This window comes from Schistocerca piceifrons, chromosome 11 (genome assembly GCF_021461385.2).
Source record: "Schistocerca piceifrons isolate TAMUIC-IGC-003096 chromosome 11, iqSchPice1.1, whole genome shotgun sequence".
Taxonomy (NCBI): domain Eukaryota; kingdom Metazoa; phylum Arthropoda; class Insecta; order Orthoptera; family Acrididae; genus Schistocerca; species Schistocerca piceifrons.
Window position 1 is genome coordinate 127,691,764 of NC_060148.1, and position 19,320 is coordinate 127,711,083.

At 40.6% G+C, this 19,320-nt stretch overlaps 1 protein-coding gene across 2 annotated transcripts in view; it reads right to left on the bottom strand.

The window, feature by feature from the left end:
• Positions 1-19,320, bottom strand: part of LOC124720007 (serine/threonine-protein kinase Pink1, mitochondrial) — a 112,047-nt gene that overhangs the window by 68,049 nt on the left and 24,678 nt on the right. For both annotated transcript variants that reach the window (XR_007006034.1, XM_047245244.1), the window contains exon 3: positions 10,007-10,238. Coding sequence is in view for 1 of the 2 variants with exons in the window: in XM_047245244.1 (XP_047101200.1) it covers positions 10,007-10,238 (232 nt within the window). In the remaining variant the exon portion in view is untranslated. The remainder of the gene's footprint in view (positions 1-10,006; positions 10,239-19,320) is intronic.

Here is a 19,320-nt window from a genome sequence, read left to right on the forward strand (position 1 = left end):
CTATCAATATGCAGCAATAGCAGGAGACTTTTAAAGCTGGGATGGGCTCAGAAGTAAATGGTGCAGCAGTAGGAAGATATAGAGAAAATGTCATGAATAGTTCTGGAAAAAAATTTGTATAATTTTGAAAGCAGCACAACCTGAAATTCTTGACACACATTAATCGTGTATACAATCACAGAAGTCAATAACTGGTTACTTAATTGCTAAGCAAAGATAAAGAATGGTACTACAAGACTGTTGAGTCATGTAGGGAGCAAACTATGGACCTGAGCACTACTTAATCGCATCAAAAATGACATCTCTTTAGAAAAACAACCATTAACAACTGGACAACTAGCCATGCAATGAAGAGAAACTCTACTAGAGTGTGGACTTGATCTAGAGGTACTGGGGACAGAGTAAGAGCACAGACAAACAGGTTCTTCCATGGATGTCAGAGATGGTTTACGAAAATCAGAATTTGTACAAAAAAAATGGTTATCTCATCACCTCAAGACAGACATAGTTACCAGACAATGAATCAGTGGTTAAGAAACAGAAATAAACCACAAAATAACATTTGGGAACAGAAATGCAACCAGATTGAGGGTTTAATATGTAGATCACAAACAATAGGAGTCTACAGATATGAAGGGGACACCGGTAAACAAATCAGTAGACAGCTTAATGCCTTTGAGAGAATGGGAAAAACATTATTGGTCGGTCTTACGTGAGATCAACCAATGGTTTGAAGTTCTTGACATATCTAATTTTAATAATTTTCTGTACACTTATAGTAAAAATTGTTTGAATTAAAAACCCGGATTAAAATTTTTTTTTAACCTTTCCATTTTTTAATTATTAATTTTTAAAACTTCCAAAATTCTTTGATTTTTGTTACATTTGGAAACCTCAAAATTACCCTTCTCAAAAATGCTGTATATGACTTACAGACCTAAATTGTGTACCACTTTACTCAGTATCTTATAAGCTGTAAAAGTATGCGCTAATTGATGATACAACAATGCTGCATTTTCTCACATGAAATTATTTTTAAATTCTGAAAATTTCAAAATCTGATTTTTTTGCTTTGGAAAAAAAATGTATATTAGTCATACATTATTTGTTGATGTGTGTGTCAATCTTCAAGATAGTGTTACAGTGGGAACATATTAAAATAAATTTTACTTTACAGGTAAGCACAGCACCTTGAGCATAATCTTTATGGCTTTGGACTTATTATTAAAATGTAGTAAGTCAAAAACCAAATAAGGCTATCAGCTCAATATTTTTTATTTAATGACAATTTATTACATTATTAGAATCAAACAATTTAAATTCACATTTGATTTTACCATTTTAACTGAAGATTTTTGAGATACACGATAACAACACATGCTTAAAAGAAAGACTACAAATAATGCATTTAATTGCGCCTTCATTTTACAGAAATATTAATCAATATTATTAAACAGAGATGTAGCTCTTATTATTTAACAATGTGTTACTCGTGTGCCTTGCAAAGAGAAATTATTTACTCATCTTTAACAAGAAAGATGTTATGGTGATCCACTAACAGTCTTACTAGATTCTAAAATTATGTATTGCACTTTTAACACCCTCTGTACCAGGCCCATTTTATGTACCTATCCCTAGAAACTAGGCAATTTTGTCAATATTTAGAAATTCACTCCGTCAAATCTACTTTTTGGATTGTGGCAAATTTGGTACCATTTTGAAGCTGCACTTTTCATCTTTATTTCTGTGCAACACAAACTACTTTGGAATGCACAGCTTTAAGGTACAGTTATAGAAATCACATAGGTGTTTTTAAGAATTTATAAAAGTCATACGGATAAGAGAATGAATTGTTATTTATTTTTAACTAATATTATGGCACTACATAACATCTTTCTGTCAGTCTACAATAACTGCATACAAGTTTCACACAGAATCATATTGTTTTTAATGTGGAAAATTTTGAAGCAAGGTTCCAGGCAGAGTGAAACACCACACTGTTCACATTCGTACCGTGTCTCTTTGCGAGAAGCTTTGCCATTCTCTTTCTTATTCCTGGCACTGCACACATGACGCACACGAGCAGCATGTTTCTTTGTAGATCATCTTTGTTAGCCGACCTACAGTTCCTTCATTCCTTTGTACGACTTCAAGTGTATCATCTTCAACAAGCTGAGCTGCCAGCACTGTTACGAAGTCTGTTATTGTTATTTTTTTGTTGTGCACTCCATTGTATAGCCAAAAAGCATTTGATACTCCCATCAGCAGCAGATGGAAATTAATTTTCGCCACCATTTCAATGCTCTGTACTGGAATGGATTGTACTGCAGGCACTGGTCTCAGATAACCACTCCAATTTTATTCAGATTGTAATCCAGTACCTGATGTGGTTACATTACTACAGACCCATTTTTCTTAGTACACATACCCAATTTGCTCTTTTCTCATGTGACACACTGAAGGCGTTGAATTGAGGCAACCAGGTAGATGCAGTATTCCTTGATTTCCGAAAAGTATTTGACTCAGTACTGCACCTACTCTTGCTGTCAGAAGTATGATAGTATGGGGTATCAAGTGAAATTTGTGGCTGGCTTGAGGACGTATTGACGGGGAGGATGTTATCGTGGATCTCTGGGTGTGCCCCTGGGAAGCATGAGGGGACACTTGCTATTCATGTTGTATATTAATGATCTTGCAGACAACATTAATAATAAATTCAGGCTTTCTGCAGATGATGCAGTTATCTATAATGAAGAACTGTCTGAAAGAAGCTGCACAAACGTTCAGTCAGATCTTGGTAAGATTTCAATGTGCTGCAGAGATTGGCAACTTGCTCTACATGTTCACATATGTAGAATTGTGCACTTCACAAAACAAAAAAACGCAGTATTCTATAATTTTAATATCAGACGAGTTGCTGTTGGAAATGGCCAACTCATACAAATACCTGGCTATAATACTTTGTAGGGATATGAAATGGAATGATCACATAGGCTCAGTTGTAGGTAAACCAAGTGGTAGACTTTCGCTTATTGATAGAGTTCTAGGGAAGTGCAATCAGTCTACAAATGAGATTGCATACAAATCACTTGTGCGACAAGTTCTAGATTAATACTCAAGTGTGTGGGGCCTGTACCAGATAGGACTAACAGTAGGTACAGAATGTATGCAAAGAAGGGCAGCATAAATGGTCACAAGTTTGTTTGGTCCGTGGGAGAGTTACAGAGATACTGAAGAAACAGAACATGCAGACTCTTGAAGACAGACAAACTATCCTGAGGAAGTCCACTAAGTTCCGAGAATCTGCTGTAAATGATGACACTAGGAATATACTATATTCCCTGCATATCGCTCACATAGGGATCTTGAAGATAAGACGAGAATCATTACTGCACACACGGAAGCATTCAAACTCCATATGTGAATGAAACAGGGAGAAACCCTAATAACTGGTACAATAGACTGTACCCTCTGCCGTGCACCTCATGGTGGTTTGCACAATATAGATGTTGATGTAGGAATAATAACCATATAATTAAAACACTTTGAAATATTAAGTATTTTAAAATTTGTGATTTATAAAGTTCAATAATATTTAATTTCAATGTTAGGTTACAAAGGGAGAATTCCATGATCTGGTGACAAGGATGGGATAGGCCGTGTAAGCTGCTCCAGGAATCGCTGGAAAATGGCTGGCGACGAAGAGACACCAAGGGGAAGGCGCTTGTACTCATACAATCCGAAAGGCGTGTTGATAACCATGATGTTGTAACCTGTTGTAACTGCGACCGGAACGGTCACAGGGTGGCCGAGAAAGCGCGGCGGGACCAAACGGAGAGCGGCCCGAGAACAAACAATCAAACGGAAAGGACGGACACGAAACAACGACAGACGAGGGGGAGACACATTACGACGACCACACGTAAGAATCAACGGAGTTACAGAGACAACCAAACGAATCCAAGATGACCACTAGTAAGGAAAACAAAGAATGAATAACATGCTGTCTGTTGTCGAGGCGATGTGTCAAGACTCACGCAACAATTAGACTCTATCGGGGGTGCCGCTATTGGCTGCTGGAACCCCGTGTTCCACTATGGCGCCCTCACACTAAATGCGGACCAGGACGCGCGCACCACCACAGCTAATGGCACGATGGTGCAGAGACCTCTAGGGGACTTTGACGTCTATGACGTCTGGCGGGGATTCAAATTCCGCAGCACGCGGTACCAGACGGGAGATTTTATGAGAGTCCTGGAAGTCCCTCAATTTTTCCGGGTATGTTATAATTTACTGAGAATTCCAGGTTTTCCAGAAGAATCATCACACTGATAAAGCACGTCAGGGGATGTGGAAAAGAGTGCAGTCACTGTTATAGCGCAGAAATTGAGAGGATTATCTAATATCCAAAAGGACAAGATCAATGGCTTGCGGGCCAAATGTGGAAACATTTCCAAAATAGCGAAGTTTGTAAAATATTCACCTACCGCTGTGGTTGAAGTACACCACACGTGGCAGAATCGTGCTATACAAAACTAAAGTGCACGTCATTTGCGACGGCGGCCAAGTTTAGGTTCGTTCTGCGCATCTGATGTCACAAAACACAGTCAGCCAATGAACAGAGAACGACATTGCCAGAGATGGACTGCAGTGCAGAGCACGGACAAGTGTCTTCAGTTTTAGAAACAGTCAGTCATAAATAAGGTAACTGAACAAAAGCAATGTCTTGATAGCAGACTTTCTTTTATAGAAAGTTTGGAAAAAGTATTCCTCGTACCAACTGCTTCATATTCTATTAATTAATTAAACCAAACAAGCAATAAGCCTCCTAATTCAGGCGATAGCAAGGAAAGGTGTTTGTATCATTCTCACTAACCGCTTTTTCACAATGAAGAACAGCGGTAATTGTTTATTTCCTATTGTACTTCGAAGAAACGTGAGTAATTCATAGTCATACCAACAGTGTTTGTCGATATTTTGCGTATTATTTTAAAGTCCTCCGGAAGTTATATTAAATGATAAGCTGCTTTAGCGTAATGGTTAAAGTGCTTGGCTGCTAAGCCAAAGGTTCTGAGTTCAAACCTCGTTCAGTGCTTAATATTTTCTTTATTTAGAAACAATATCTAAGTGTCTTAATCATGAATTTTATTCGTTTGAATGTAATTTTTTGAAATTTCTAGTGGCAACTAAAATCGACCATACGGAAGGTATAATCTATCGACTTTTACGTCTGCAAACTCTTCACAATTTCGTACAATGGTTTACTACATTTAATGCTGCTCAATAACTGCGTTAAACCTCGAAACAAAATTAAGTCATTTATTGGGGGAAGGTATCAGTCAAGACAATGTGTAAAAATCAAATTTTTGGACCAAATAGTTTCTGTGAAATCGAATGATAAGTGTGTCAAAGCAGTCGGAACACCGTGTGTCTGCACAGGTGAGCAGTGCAGCGATGACAAAATCGCGCACAGCGCAGAATGCAGGGAGCACCACGTCTCTGTAGCAGCGAAAGGGTTAACGCAGCCGTGGTGGATTTACTTCATAAACTGCGCGCTTACCCCATAAATGTAAGTTTGCTTGGCACGTGCTACTGGCAATGCAGCAATCTCCCGCATCTGGGCGGGCATGCACGAACCGCCAAGATAAAAGGGCTGACAATGTCTGGAGATATGTGTACGGGCAAATACATGTGCAACTGTTGAGCAACTAACCACCCAGTGTGCCTTCAGTGATCGTTCAGCACACGTTTCCGTATACGCGCCTCTGCAGCAGGAAACCGGTTTGTGCACCCACGCTGACTGTTGTTCATCAGTGACACAGGCCAGAATCTGCACACCAAAACCTCAGCTGGAAGTCCACTGCGTGGAGACAGGGAGCATTTGCAGACGAATCACATTTTATGCTCCACTCTACATACAGCTGTCGGCACGTATGGCGTGAGGACACCGTTAAGCATTATTGGGAGCATTATCTGTCTGGGGAATGTTTTAATGGCATTTCCTGGATGATCTTGTCATTCTGGAAGGCGAAACGGATCAACAGAAGTATGCACCAATCCTTGGGGACCGTGTCCTCCCCTTCAAACAGTTTGTTTTTCCTCGGGACACTCACACCTACCACGTGTCGCACAACTCTCAATTTATTTGGGTGGTTCGGAGAGCACCAGGACGAGTTTACTGCACACCCCTGACCACTGAAGTCCCCACACTTTAAAACCCAACTGAGAATCTGTGTGACCACCACGATCGGGCTGTTCATGCCGTGGATCCTCATCCGAGAAAACGAGCCCAGGGAGCTACAGCACTGCAGTCGGCACAGCTCCGTATCCGTGTCAGTACTTTCCAGAACCCCACAGATTCCTTTCCTGCACATCTCGCAGAAGTCTGTGCTGCATAACATTGTTATCCAGGCTTTTGACAGGGTATCACACTGACGTGACTGGACACCGTGCTCTGCAAATTATTTGTACTCAACGGGTGGTAAAAAAAAAAAGACTGTGTTGTTGAAATGCAGAATTACAACAGGCATAGATGCTTCCAACAGACTGTGGAAAACCCGCAGGCCCTACCTGTGCGGCAGTGGAGGTACGACCTTCAGACCGTTACCTTTCCAGTTCTTTCAATTGGCAATTCTACCTCCTCAGCTAGGACATATAAGCACATTTCTGTAGCACTCCAAATTTGAAGAGTGTGTTTTCTTGTAGTATTCGTGTGATAGCAAGTTTTAGTTACTTTGAGGGTGTTACATAACTGGAAAAAATGAGAAAACTTATATAACTATACTGCAAAAGATCTTATTTGTGGTAACTGATCCACAAACATTAAGCGAACAAGAATATAAAAAATTAGGCATAGGAAGCTGAAAAAACAAAATTCATGGCAAATATAAAAAAGTGCCAAAATTCAAAGAAACACAAATAGATAAAATAGAACGAGTAAATAAATTTAAATATCTTGGAGAAAGTATACACCTGAATGGACTAGAAAAATCTGCAATAGATGTAAGAATTAACAAAATGGAAAAAGCATGTGGTTTGACCAAAAATATTTACAATAAGAAATGTATATCTAGAAAAACAAAACTAAAACGCTACACCACAGTGGTACGACCAGAATGTTTATATGGATCTAAAGCATAACGATGAACTGCAACATGGACAAACTGGAAGTACTGGAAAGAAGGATCATTAGAAAAATAATGGTTGCAATAAAAACTGCAGATGGTTGGAAAATAAGAAGAAATGAGGAGATCTGCAAAAACACGGAGAAAATGTCTGAAGTAATGGCCAAATGAAGATTAACCCTTTCCGAAGCCTCTATCAAATGGATGGAAATACACTAACAAAACAAATACTCCTATATTTCTGGAAGAAGAAATCAATAGTAGCATGGATTACAGAAGTAAGGAAAGATCTAGAAAGAAACAACATCAAAGAACCATAAGTAGCAGAAAGAAACCGTTTTAAAAACAAAATAGTAAATTTGGAAGGTTTTCACAGCAGAAGAAATAAAAAAATCGGAAACAACTACGGCAGATGAAAGGAAGAGATTTCATGGGGAGAAAATGAGGGAATACTGGAAAAATAGGAAACAACAACAAAGAAAGACGAGGAACTGAAGTTGTTAACGTGATCCTAGTTGGTAAATACGATTCGGGGGAGAAAAAAAAGGGGGGGGGGCATAGGAAGATGTAGTTGAAACATACCAAGAAATTTTCCAGCTGTGGACGAAAATGTAATAAAAATTAAGACCCAAGATTTGAGATCAAGGTTCAGGTAATAGCTCACAAAGCTGCAAGCCTCTGAAAGAAGTGGAAAAAGGGAGAATGAATTGAAAACCTACATAATGGTGAGTGACAATAAGAAGCTGCTATTACTAAGTTCACTGTTGTACGGGGTGTTCAAAAAGTCTCTCCACAGTGCCGTATGATTGTCAGACACGAGTGCCATATGCCGCAGTGAATATACTGAAATGAAACTCAGTGAAATACAAGATATTAATTTATTGAATATTCATTTTCACTTACAAATTTTCACGTTAAATGTTCAGTGTCCCCCCCCCCTCCCATGTTGTTGAATACACAATTCAATTCATCTAATCATGAAAGTGGATACTGCAGTTTTCAATTCATCAATGGATTTTGGACGGTTTTTATAAACAGCTGCTTTCGCTGCACCCCAGAAGAAAAAGTCAGGTGGTCTTACGTGAGGTGATCGTGGAGGCCAAAGTCCCTGTGAAATTATGCGATCACCAAAAACATCAGCAAGCAGTGACATTTAAACGTGAGCTGTATGCGTGGTTGCACCATCTTGTTGAAAATAGCCGTTCAGTATTTCACTTAACACAAGTTCTCCTATGAATGGGTACAGAATATCACTGCTGTATCGTTGTGCATTTATTGTTTCGTTGAAAAATATGAGACCCACAATCCGATGTCTAGAAATTGCAATCAAAACTCCTATTTTCACAGAATGAAGTGGTTTCTCATGAATACACAATGGATTTGCAGTACTCCACAAAAGAGAATTTTGCAAGTTCATGTAACTGGATAAATGAAACCACACATCAGTGAAAAACGTTTCATTAAGAATATCCCTTCCATTTTGTTGAACAAAATTTTTGAACCATTGACAATAATGCAGTCTCTTGCCACAATCAGTATTTTTCAGTTCTTGCACGGCTGTCACTTTGTATGGGAAAAGTTCTAATTTTTTCCTTACAGCTGTGTGGGCCATTCTGACACTAACATCGATTTCCTGGGCGAGTTTTCTTACTGACTTGTTCGGACTCGTGGACATTTTATCAGAAATGTTGAGTAGTTTATCCTTAGACAAAACACTAGGACGACCACTTCTTGGTGCATGTATCACTGAACCCATACTTCGAAATTTGTTATCAAATCTCGTGCAGTATTGCGATGTGGGAGTGTTGTCTCCAGGAAACCTGAATAAAATGTTTGACAAACTGAAACTGTGTATTTACTGCCAGCTTTGAACACTTGTTCAACTAAAAACACACAATCTTCCATGGTTAGCATTTTAACAGTGAGAAAAATGAAACAAACGAACAAAGGAACTAAACTTAAATGTTCACGTCAACACTTAACGACACACACCAACTATACTACTGATGCTGGCTGAGATAAACGAAACAGTGGAATGTTGGGAGAGTCCTCTTGAAGGGAAGTAACCCAAGCAGGCGAACAATCATACGGCACGCACGGCCAACAATCATATGGCACTGCATAGAGTGCTTTTTGAACACCCTGTATTATGCATGTGTTACATCCATTATTCTACAGGTATTGAAAGTTACTGTACTTTAGAAAGGATCAAAAGCCCACTTCCTAGCATATCATTGCCAGAATTTTCTTCCTACTATCAACCATACTGACTTATTTAAGGCTATATAAATGAGTTACAAAATCAAGAAATATATTACACTCAGTGTCAAAATAAACAAAATGGTTCAAATGGCTCTGAACACTATGGGACTTAACTTCTGAGGTCATCATACCCCTAGAACTTAGAACTACTTAAACGTAACTAACCTAAGGACATCACAAACATCCATGCCAGAGGCAGGATTCGAACCTGCGACCGTAGCGGTCAGGCGGTTCCAGATTGTAGTGCCTAGAACCGCTCAGCCACCCTGGCCAGCTCCAAAAAGACAAGCTGAGACAGTCACGACTACCGAAATCTGTAGCCAGCGGCCTCTGGCAGGTTGAGCATTTACTGCCAGTCCTGTGTCCACTGATAAATCACAAAAAGTATCCCTGTTTACCTACACACCACCTGGGAAGATCTGAGAGACTAAATCTGACAAGGGGGGACTGTCAGTTCGTCAATGGGAAGCGAGGGGCCCCGAGATGGGCAAGCCGAGTCCCTCAAAGTACCTGCAGAACAGTATTGAGACTCTGGTCCACTGCAAAAATCTGACCCCGTGTGGTCTGCTATCCTGGCACAATGCCGGAGTCGCAAACCCGTATTAGTAGGGGAAACTTACTCTGTCGCCCACTCGCTGTCGCCTTCGAGGTCCAAGTTGAGTACGAGGTGGTGCGGAGCTGGCACTGTCTCGCGGTACATGGCTCGCAAGATGGCAGACGCATTTGACTCTGCATCGTAGTTGAACATCATCTTGAGGGCGAGGGGGAACGCCAGCCGTGAAATGCCACTGTCGTGCAACTGGACGAGGTTGTCGATTTTGCTTTTTTCGCGTTCCTCACCAGTGTCGCTCACTGAAACAGAAAGCATTTCCTCTGATAAAATTACAAAAAGGTATAAAACTAAATTGGCAATTCCAGAACAACTATTCTCAAAACACTCAATGACGGCGGTGTCGTAGCATATAAGGGGCGTTCAAAAAGAAACGAGCCAGAGGCATAATTACAGAAACCAGTACCTGTATGTTAGAAGTATTGACCCTGGCTGTTGAGACGCTTGTCCCACTGTGACAAAAGACACTGCATGGCAGTCTCATACAATTCCCGGGGCTGCGATGTTAACCAGTTCTGCACTTACAACTGGACGTCGTCGTCTGAGGTGAATCGTTATGCTGACATTCTCCTCTGACCGAGATGGACCCTTTCTGATTCACTTCCTGCAGTACAGGACTACAGTGAATACCCAGAGTTACCGTATTTACTCGAATCTGAGACGCAACTGAAAAATGAGACTCAAAATCAAGGAAAAAAAATTTCCCCGAATCTAAGCCGCACCTGAAATTTGAGACTCGAAATGCAAGGGGAGAGAAACGTTTTAGACCGCACCTCCAAATCGAAACGAAAGTTGGTCCACTGTAATATGAGACACAATTTGGGTCGAATGAATGACGATACAGCTACAGTAGTTTGGTTCTTGTGGTAAGCTTAGCAGTTAAGCTTTACCAGGACATCACAGCTATGCGTCAGGCGCTCCATCCGTATTTATACGGGTACCCTTCCTTTTTCAAGTGTTGGTTTGAATTGAATGCTTATTTTTCTTTGATCTGATAAGTGCCGTTCTCTTTGTTATAGGTGTTTCCGTCACTCTAAGCTCAAAATGCATTATTGTAAGCTCAAAATGCATTATTGTAAGCTCAAAATGCATTATTGTAAGCTCAAAATGCATTATTGTAAGCTCAAAATGCATTATTGTAAGCTCAAAATGCATTATTGTAAGCTCAAAATGCATTATTGTACTGTGTTGTGCATTGTTTGTCGCATTCTGATAATGAGTGTTTACGACCTGTCGCCATTCGCTGCATGGCTTGCTTTTGTGCGTGCCACCGCAGCCTACAATTTCAAAAAAAAATCGTCTCATTAGCAAAACAATGGCAAGAGACTGCTATTTGTTGTTACTTACACTGCTGCTTTCTTTGATAATGATCAACAAGAACCAAATAATAGACTGCGTGTGATAGATGTTCTGAACGAAAGTTTAGCGAAAATTTTTCTCCGTTTGAAAATCTTTGCAGACACCTCTTTAGTACATTACATTCTGCACACAAATTAGAGTCACCTTAGATTTAAAAATCTAATCAATTACCATGCTTCATTTCTGACTGTATCACTATTAGGCTTAAGAATAATACGAATATAAACATGACATGATATGTATATTCTTCCGTGTTTGCTGTTGTCTCACTCTAGTTTCGTAGTTTATTAGGCAGACAGGATTTAAATGAGATGGCAGCAAACACCAAAGAATACATGGCAAAATGTTTATATTCGTATTATTCTTATGGTGAAGAGAATACTGCGTGTGATTCACAATTCATAAAAGTTCCTATTAGCAACCATGTCTTCTCACAGGTAGCAAAAAATTCAGAACGTAGAGTTGGACATATTGACAACCATCCCAAACAGTCTTTATCTTTGTGCCTGCCAAGCATGCCTGTATAGCGCTACATATATTTGACATCAGAAGTTAGTTGTGGCGGCACCTACCAACATTTTTCAGAACTTCCGCTTACTTTGCACTCGATTCTAAGCCACAGGCAGTTTTTTGGATTACAAAAACCGGAAAAAATGTGCGGCTTAGATTCGAGTAAATATGGTACTTGCAAACCTTGACTACCTTTTGCCAAGCGATCAAATCAAAATCACCAGGCAATCTCACCTGTGGGGACATTCTGCTCCATGACAATGCAAAGCCTCGTACAGCCAACACAGTCGCGGCATTCCTGTACAAATTCAAATGGGAGGTTCTCAGCCACCCTCCATACACTCTGGATCTATCTCCCTATGATTACGTCATTTTTTGTCCCCTTAAAAAGGCTCCGAGGGGCAAACGATTCACCTCGGAAGAAGACGTCCAGCTGTATGGGCGGAACTGGTTAACATCGCAGTGAGAGAAGCATTAAATGACACAAACTAAAATTTTGTCAGCTGATCTGAGTAAAAACCTTAACTGGTTTTGGTCTAATGTAAAATCAGTGTTGTCAAAATCATGTCTTCTTCCACTCGGAGATCACACTGACACCAAAACAGAAAATAAGAGAAATAAGACCAAAATACTGAATTCGGTCTTCCAAAACTGATTCAGCACAGATGCTCATAACACAGTCCCTCCTTTCAATCATTGTATGAAGGTCGAAATAGCAAAAATTGAGATAACCGATCACGGAGTAGAAAAAGAAATCTAATCGCTTAGTAATTGTTAGCCATCAGGACAAGATGAGTTAAGATCACACGAAAGAACTTGCTCCCTTCTAGTAGCGGTTTATTGTACATCACTGGAGCAACGAAGCATACCTATCAACTGGAAAAAAATTGCAAGTAATCACTTTTTCAAGAACGGCTGTAAGGTAGATGCCCACACTTTTAGATCCATATCGTTGACATCTATCTGTTGTAGACATAAGGGACATGTTTTATGCTCAAGAATTATTATGCTTCTCGAGAACAAAAATCTTCTCTATAAAAATTAATATGGATTCTGCAAAAAGAGGCTGAGGAACTCTGACAACTCGGTTCCTTCACGAGATCGATACTGTTGTAGACAAACTCTGTTCCTTCACGAGATCGATACTGTTGCAGACAAAGGCACTCGGGTTGATGCTGTGTTACCTGACTTCAGGAAGGGAATTTGACACCGTCCCACCCTGCCATTTAGTGTGTGTGTGTGTGTGTGTGTGTGGAGGGGGAGGAGGAAGGGAGGAGGAAGGGAGGGGGAAGGGGGGGGGGGGGTAGAGCAGGGGAGTTTGGTAAGTACTGGATTAGATTTCTGACTAGATTCAGGACTTCCTTGCAGACTGAACTCAACACACTGCTATTAACAGAATAAAATTGACATATGTAAAGGTAATTTCCGGAGTATATCTAGGGACAGTGACAGGACCATTTCTGTTTACAATGTATACAGGGTGTTACAAAAAGGTACAGCCAAACTTTCAGGAAACATTCCTCACACACAAATAAAGAAAAGATGTTATGTGGACATGTGTCCGGAAACACTTAATTTCCATGTTAGAGCTCATTTTAGTTTCGTCAGTATGTACTGTACTTCCTCGATTCACCGCCAGTTGGCCCAATTGAAGGAAGGTAATGTTGACTTCGGTGCTTGTGTTGACATGTGACTCATTGCTCTACAGTACTAGCATCAAGCACATCAGTACGTAGCATCAACAGGTTAGTGTTCATCACGAACGTGGTTTTGCAGTCAGTGCAATGTTTACCAATGCGGAGTTGGCAGATGCCCATTTGATGTACGGATTAGCACGGGGCAATAGCTGTGGCGCGGTACGTTTGTATCGAGACAGATTTCCAGAACTAAGGTGTCCCAACAGGAAGACGTTCAAAGCAATTGATCGCCGTCTTAGGGAGCACGGAACATTCCAGCCTACGACTCGCGACTGGGGAAGACCTAGAACGACTAGGACACCTGCAATGGACGAAGCAATTCTTCGTGCAGTTGACAATAACCCTAATGTCAGCGTCAGAGAAGTTGCTGCTGTGCAAGGTAACGTTGACCACGTCACTGTATGGAGAGAGCTACACGAGAACCAGTTGTTTCCGTACCATGTACAGCGTGTGCAGGCACTATCAGCAGCTGACTGGCCTCCACGGGTACACTTCTGCGAACGGTTCATCCGACAATGTGTCAATCCTCATTTCAGTGCAAATGTTCTCTTTACGGATGAAGCTTCATTCCAACATGATCAAATTGTAAATTTTCACAATCAACACGTGTTGGCTGACGAGAATCCACACGCAATTGTGAGATCACGTCATCCACACAGATTTTCTGTGAACGTTTGGGCAGGCATTGTCGGTGATGTCTTGATTGGGCCCCATGTTCTTCCACCTATGCTCAATGTAGCACATTATCATAATTTCATACGGGATACTCTACCTGTGCTGCTAGAACACGTGCATTTACAAGTACAACACGACATGTGGTTCATGCACGATGGAGCTCCTGCATATTTCAGTCGAAGTGTTTGTATGCTTCTCGACAACAGATTGGTAGAGGCGGACCAATTCCGTGGCCTCCACGCTCTCCTGAACTCAACCCTCTTGACTTTCATTTATGGGGGCGTTTGAAAGCTCTCGTCTACGCAACCCTGGTACCAAATGTAGAGACTCTTTGTGCTCGTATTGTGGACGGCTGTGATACAATACGTCATTCTCCAGGGCTGCATCAGCGCATCAGGGATTCCGTGTGACGAAGGGTGGATGCACGTATCCTCGCTAACAGAGGACATTTTGAACATTTCCTGTAAAAAAGTGTTAGAAGTCACGCTGGTACGTTCTGTTGCTGTGTATTTCCATTCCATGTTTCATGTGATTTGAAGAGAAGTAATAAAATGAGCTCTAACATGGAAAGTAAGAGTTTCCGGACGCATGTCCACTTAACATCTTTTCTTTGTGTGTGTGTGTGTGTGTGTGTGTGTGTGTGTGTGTGTGAGAGAGAGAGAGAGAGAGAGAGAGAGAGAGAGAGAGAGAGAGAGAGAGAAATGTTTCCTTAAAGTTTGGCCGTATCTTTTTGTAACACCCTGTATAAATGATCGACTAGAAAGCGTCGGAAGTGGCTTAAGACTGTTCACAGCTGATGTGGTTGTCTGTGAGAACGTAGCAATACCAGGATACAGTATCGATTTTCAGAATGACTTGCAGAGGACTGATGAAAAGTGTAGCTAACACGGAACATAAATAAATGTAACAACCTGTGTGTGCAAAAGAAAAGAAAGTCACTACTGTATACACACACTATTGATGAGAAACTGCTAGAAACAGTATCTAGTGTAAAATATCTAGCAGTAACTATGCAGAGTTATCTTTAGTATAGTGACCACATAAAACAAAACTTAAGAAAAGCAAATGCCAGACAGAGTCATCCGCGACAGAAATGGCTTACAAGGCACTTGTTAAACCGGTTCTTCAGTACGGTTCATCTGTGTGAGATCCTTGCTATGTAGGCCTGACAGAACAGACAGAGAAGATCTAATGAAGAGCGGCATGTTTCATCACACTGTCATTTAGTCGGTGCAACGGCATTAGTAAGTTGCTCAACAAACTCTATTGGCAGATTTGGTGTTACTTTTTTGCCAGATTCAATTTAATCTTTTTGCCAAATTTTGCTTTTTTGCCAATGTCACCTATGTTGTCCAATTTCAGTTTTTTTTTTTTAAGATTACCGTATTTACCCGAGTATAAGACGACCCTGAATACAAACAAGATAACCCTACTTTTTTTAAGAGGCTCCTCGAGAAAAATTGATTTTTAAAATGTTCTGTCTAATCAAAATAAACTTTTATTGATGTTAACATATTTGTTTAAAAATTTACATACACCTATTCTAAACTTATACCATTTATTGATTGTCTACGTTTTGATAACACATGAAGAGATAAAATAAACAAAAAGAATTTCTTTACATTAATTATTAACGTTACTGTCTTTTTTGTTCGCTTAGTCCGTCGTCCGTGGTACACTTCTGCGAACGGTTCATCCGACAATGTGTCAATCCTAATTTCAGTGCAAATGTTCTCTTTACGGATGAGGCTTCATCCAACATGATCAAATTGTAAATTTTCACAATCAACACGTGTTGGCTGACGAGAATCCGCACGCAATTGTGAGATCACGTCATCCACACAGATTTTCTGTGAATGTTTGGGCAGGCATTGTCAGTGATGTCTTGATTGGGCCCCATGTTCTTCCACCTACGCTCAATGTAGCACATTATCATTATTGCCATCAGCCTAGCAGTGCAATTGTGAAACTTGCATCTTCCTTTTCACAAATATTTGACTGTTTCTTCCAAATATGTTGATTTTTAAATCATACAGCAGATTTCGCTTTTGTACTTATGTGAGAATCTTACAATGTCTTTCATTACAAAACATATCGTCTGCTTGTCATCCTCCCATAGCAGCTGACACACCACTTGTCTATACTTTTAGCATCTGCTACAGAAATGTATGCTATTGTCGAATACCTGTCCAATTTTAAAGTCAGTTCAATTCTAACTACAAATGGATTCAGGTAAACTGTGATAGATGTCCATAAACAACTGAAGTACACAGTATAGATTCCCGTAGTAGTCAGCGAGACAAAATTTGCTTCCTGCTCACCACTGCCCTCGCCACACCCAGTTCTCTGCTAAAATCTTGTCCCTGTTCTCCCTCCGAGCCTTCCATAGTGTTGTGCTTTAACAAAACTGAAACATGGACGGCTATATCTTCTAGGTGGGCAGGTCATACGCGACAACAGCAGCTAACACACAAACGAAAGATCGCAGTCAAGATTCGGTCCAAATCTCAAACTTTTGCTCGACCCACATCTGTTGGTACTATCTCCACAATGGGTCTCTTCACTACAACTTAATTTGTGATAGCCATTGCACTCACTTTAATGCCATTTGTTCTGTTTGCTAGATATTTCATTCTGAATTATTTTATCCTTGTTTGATCTGAATGCACCATCTTGATCTAAATCAGATTAAAACCTAGTAGCATCCCCCCCCCCCCCCCCAATATACTAATACGACAACAGCTACTGAATTATCATTTGCAACTCACTTCGTAAATGATTAGTTTCTCACAACCAAGTAAAATAATGACTTGGGTTCAGAATCATGTAATGGGTTTTTGAAGGACAAGATTCTCGTCTCCGAATGTTACCTGTACTCAACGAGCAGCATCAATATACGTGTACGGTATCCATATATGTATGATAACTTCTACTGCAAACCAATTCAAATACAATGAAAATTTGAGAGTTGATCGAATGTAATGCTATTTCCTCCTGTGTTTCACAAAATTGTCAGTTTTTAAGCAGAGCCTGAGATTGCTGTAGTGCCTATAGTTCATAGCTCCTCGTGTATCACTTCACTGCAATAGTGCCACGAGTCAAAAGTCACGCGATTGACCTAGCAAGATCGATACTGCGTCGAGTGCTTCTGCGTATCGGGAAATCTCGAACCTATTCAAACAAATAGTACTATTTGCCAAGATATACCTTTTGGAACTCGTCAAAATAAATTCGAACAAAACGTCAATGACCAAAGCTTCACCTGTAAATGTTAAGATGACCCCTATATTAAACTATAGGGCGAACATTAACAAAACCAATAAATGCAGGGGCAAAAACGTATCATTGCCACAGCAGATGGCACTGACGAATGACAGTTCCTCTGACCACGTGCTGTGTGTTCATTGCCTGTTGTAGGCTTTGCTATTGACGCAGTGCCTGGCATGGCCCACCCATTGTATTCTTTTGCTCTTCTGTAGTATAGTTGGTTGTCACATCAGAAGGTAGATTTCCTAGTTTTTCCTCCACCATTCTCAGTTGTCTAAAACTGGTCTCCATATCTTCCTCATTCTTCTTCTTCTTCTTCTTCTTTCAAATATTAATAGTTTTTTCTTTTCTCGCTTAGTAGTGCTCCATATTTCTGAACTGTACATTACTGCTGGGCATAAAACTCTGTTGTAGATTCTCATCTTAGTGTTCACTGAGAACGATTTAGAGCCGAGCGTCTCTCTGAGGGAATACATGCATTTCATTCCCACTGCTATTCTGGCCTTGATGTCTATTTTTATGTTGTCATCCGTGGTAAACCAACATCCCAAGTATTTGAACTGGTGTACTCTCTTGAACCTCTTGCCATCTATCTCAAGAAATTCTTCCTGCTCTTTTTTTTCTGCACGAACTCTGTTTTGTCTTTATTCACTTTGAGCCCTATCTTATGTGCAAGATCATCCATTTTCTGATACATTCCTTTCAACTCGTGCTTTGATTCACTGAGAAGTGCTATGTTATCTGCATACGCGAGACAACTGAAGTTACCGTCCATCTAAACTCCAGCCCACTCTTGTTGCCTACACTCTTATTACTTTCTCTAAGATGACATTGAACAGAACACATGAGAGAGCATCCCCTTGTCTGAGACCTGTCCAATCTCTAATGTTTCTGATGTGGCTCCTCGGAAATGTACTGCTGCCTTTGACCCTTCCATACAAGCTTGCACCATTCTCACTAGCTTCTCAGGGATTCTGGAGTCACGCATTGCATTGTATAGGCTATTCCTGCACATTGAAAATCGATGACCAGGCTGTAGCTATCTTTATCATATTCCCAGTGATTTTCGAACAATTGTCTTAGTGTGAAAATGTGATCTATTGTTGATCGGTTCGGTCGAAAGCCAGCTTGGTACTCCTGTATGTTGTTCTCTATGAATGGTTGCAATTTTCTGAGGATAATGATGGACAGTACCTTATATATTACATTCAACCAGCTGATTCCTCTGCAGTTACCAGATTTCATAGTACTTCCCTTCTCGTACACTAGTGGCTATTAAGATTGCTATACCACGAAGATGACGTGCTACAGACGCAAAATTTAACCGACAGGAAGAAGATGCTGTGATATGCAAATAATTAGCTACTCAAAGCATTCACACAAGATTGGCACCGGTGGCGACACCTACAATGTGCTGACACGAGGAAAGTTTCCAACCAATTTCTCATACACAAACAGCAGTTGACCGGCATTGCCTGGTGAAACGTCGTCAATGCCTCGTGTAAGAAGGAGAAACGCGTATCATCACGTTTCCGACTTTGATGAAGGTCGGATTGTAGCCTATCACGATTGCGGTTTATCTGATCGCGACATTACCGCTCGCATCGGTCGAGTTCCAATGACTTAGCAGAATATGGAATCGGTGGGTTCAGGAGGGTAATACGGAACACCGTGCTGGATCCCAACGGCCTCGTATCACTAGCAGTCGAGATGACAGGCATCTTATCCGCACGGCTGTAACGGATCGTGCAGCCACGTCTCGATCCCTGAGTCAACAGATGGGGACGTTTGCGAGACAACAACCATCTGCACGAAC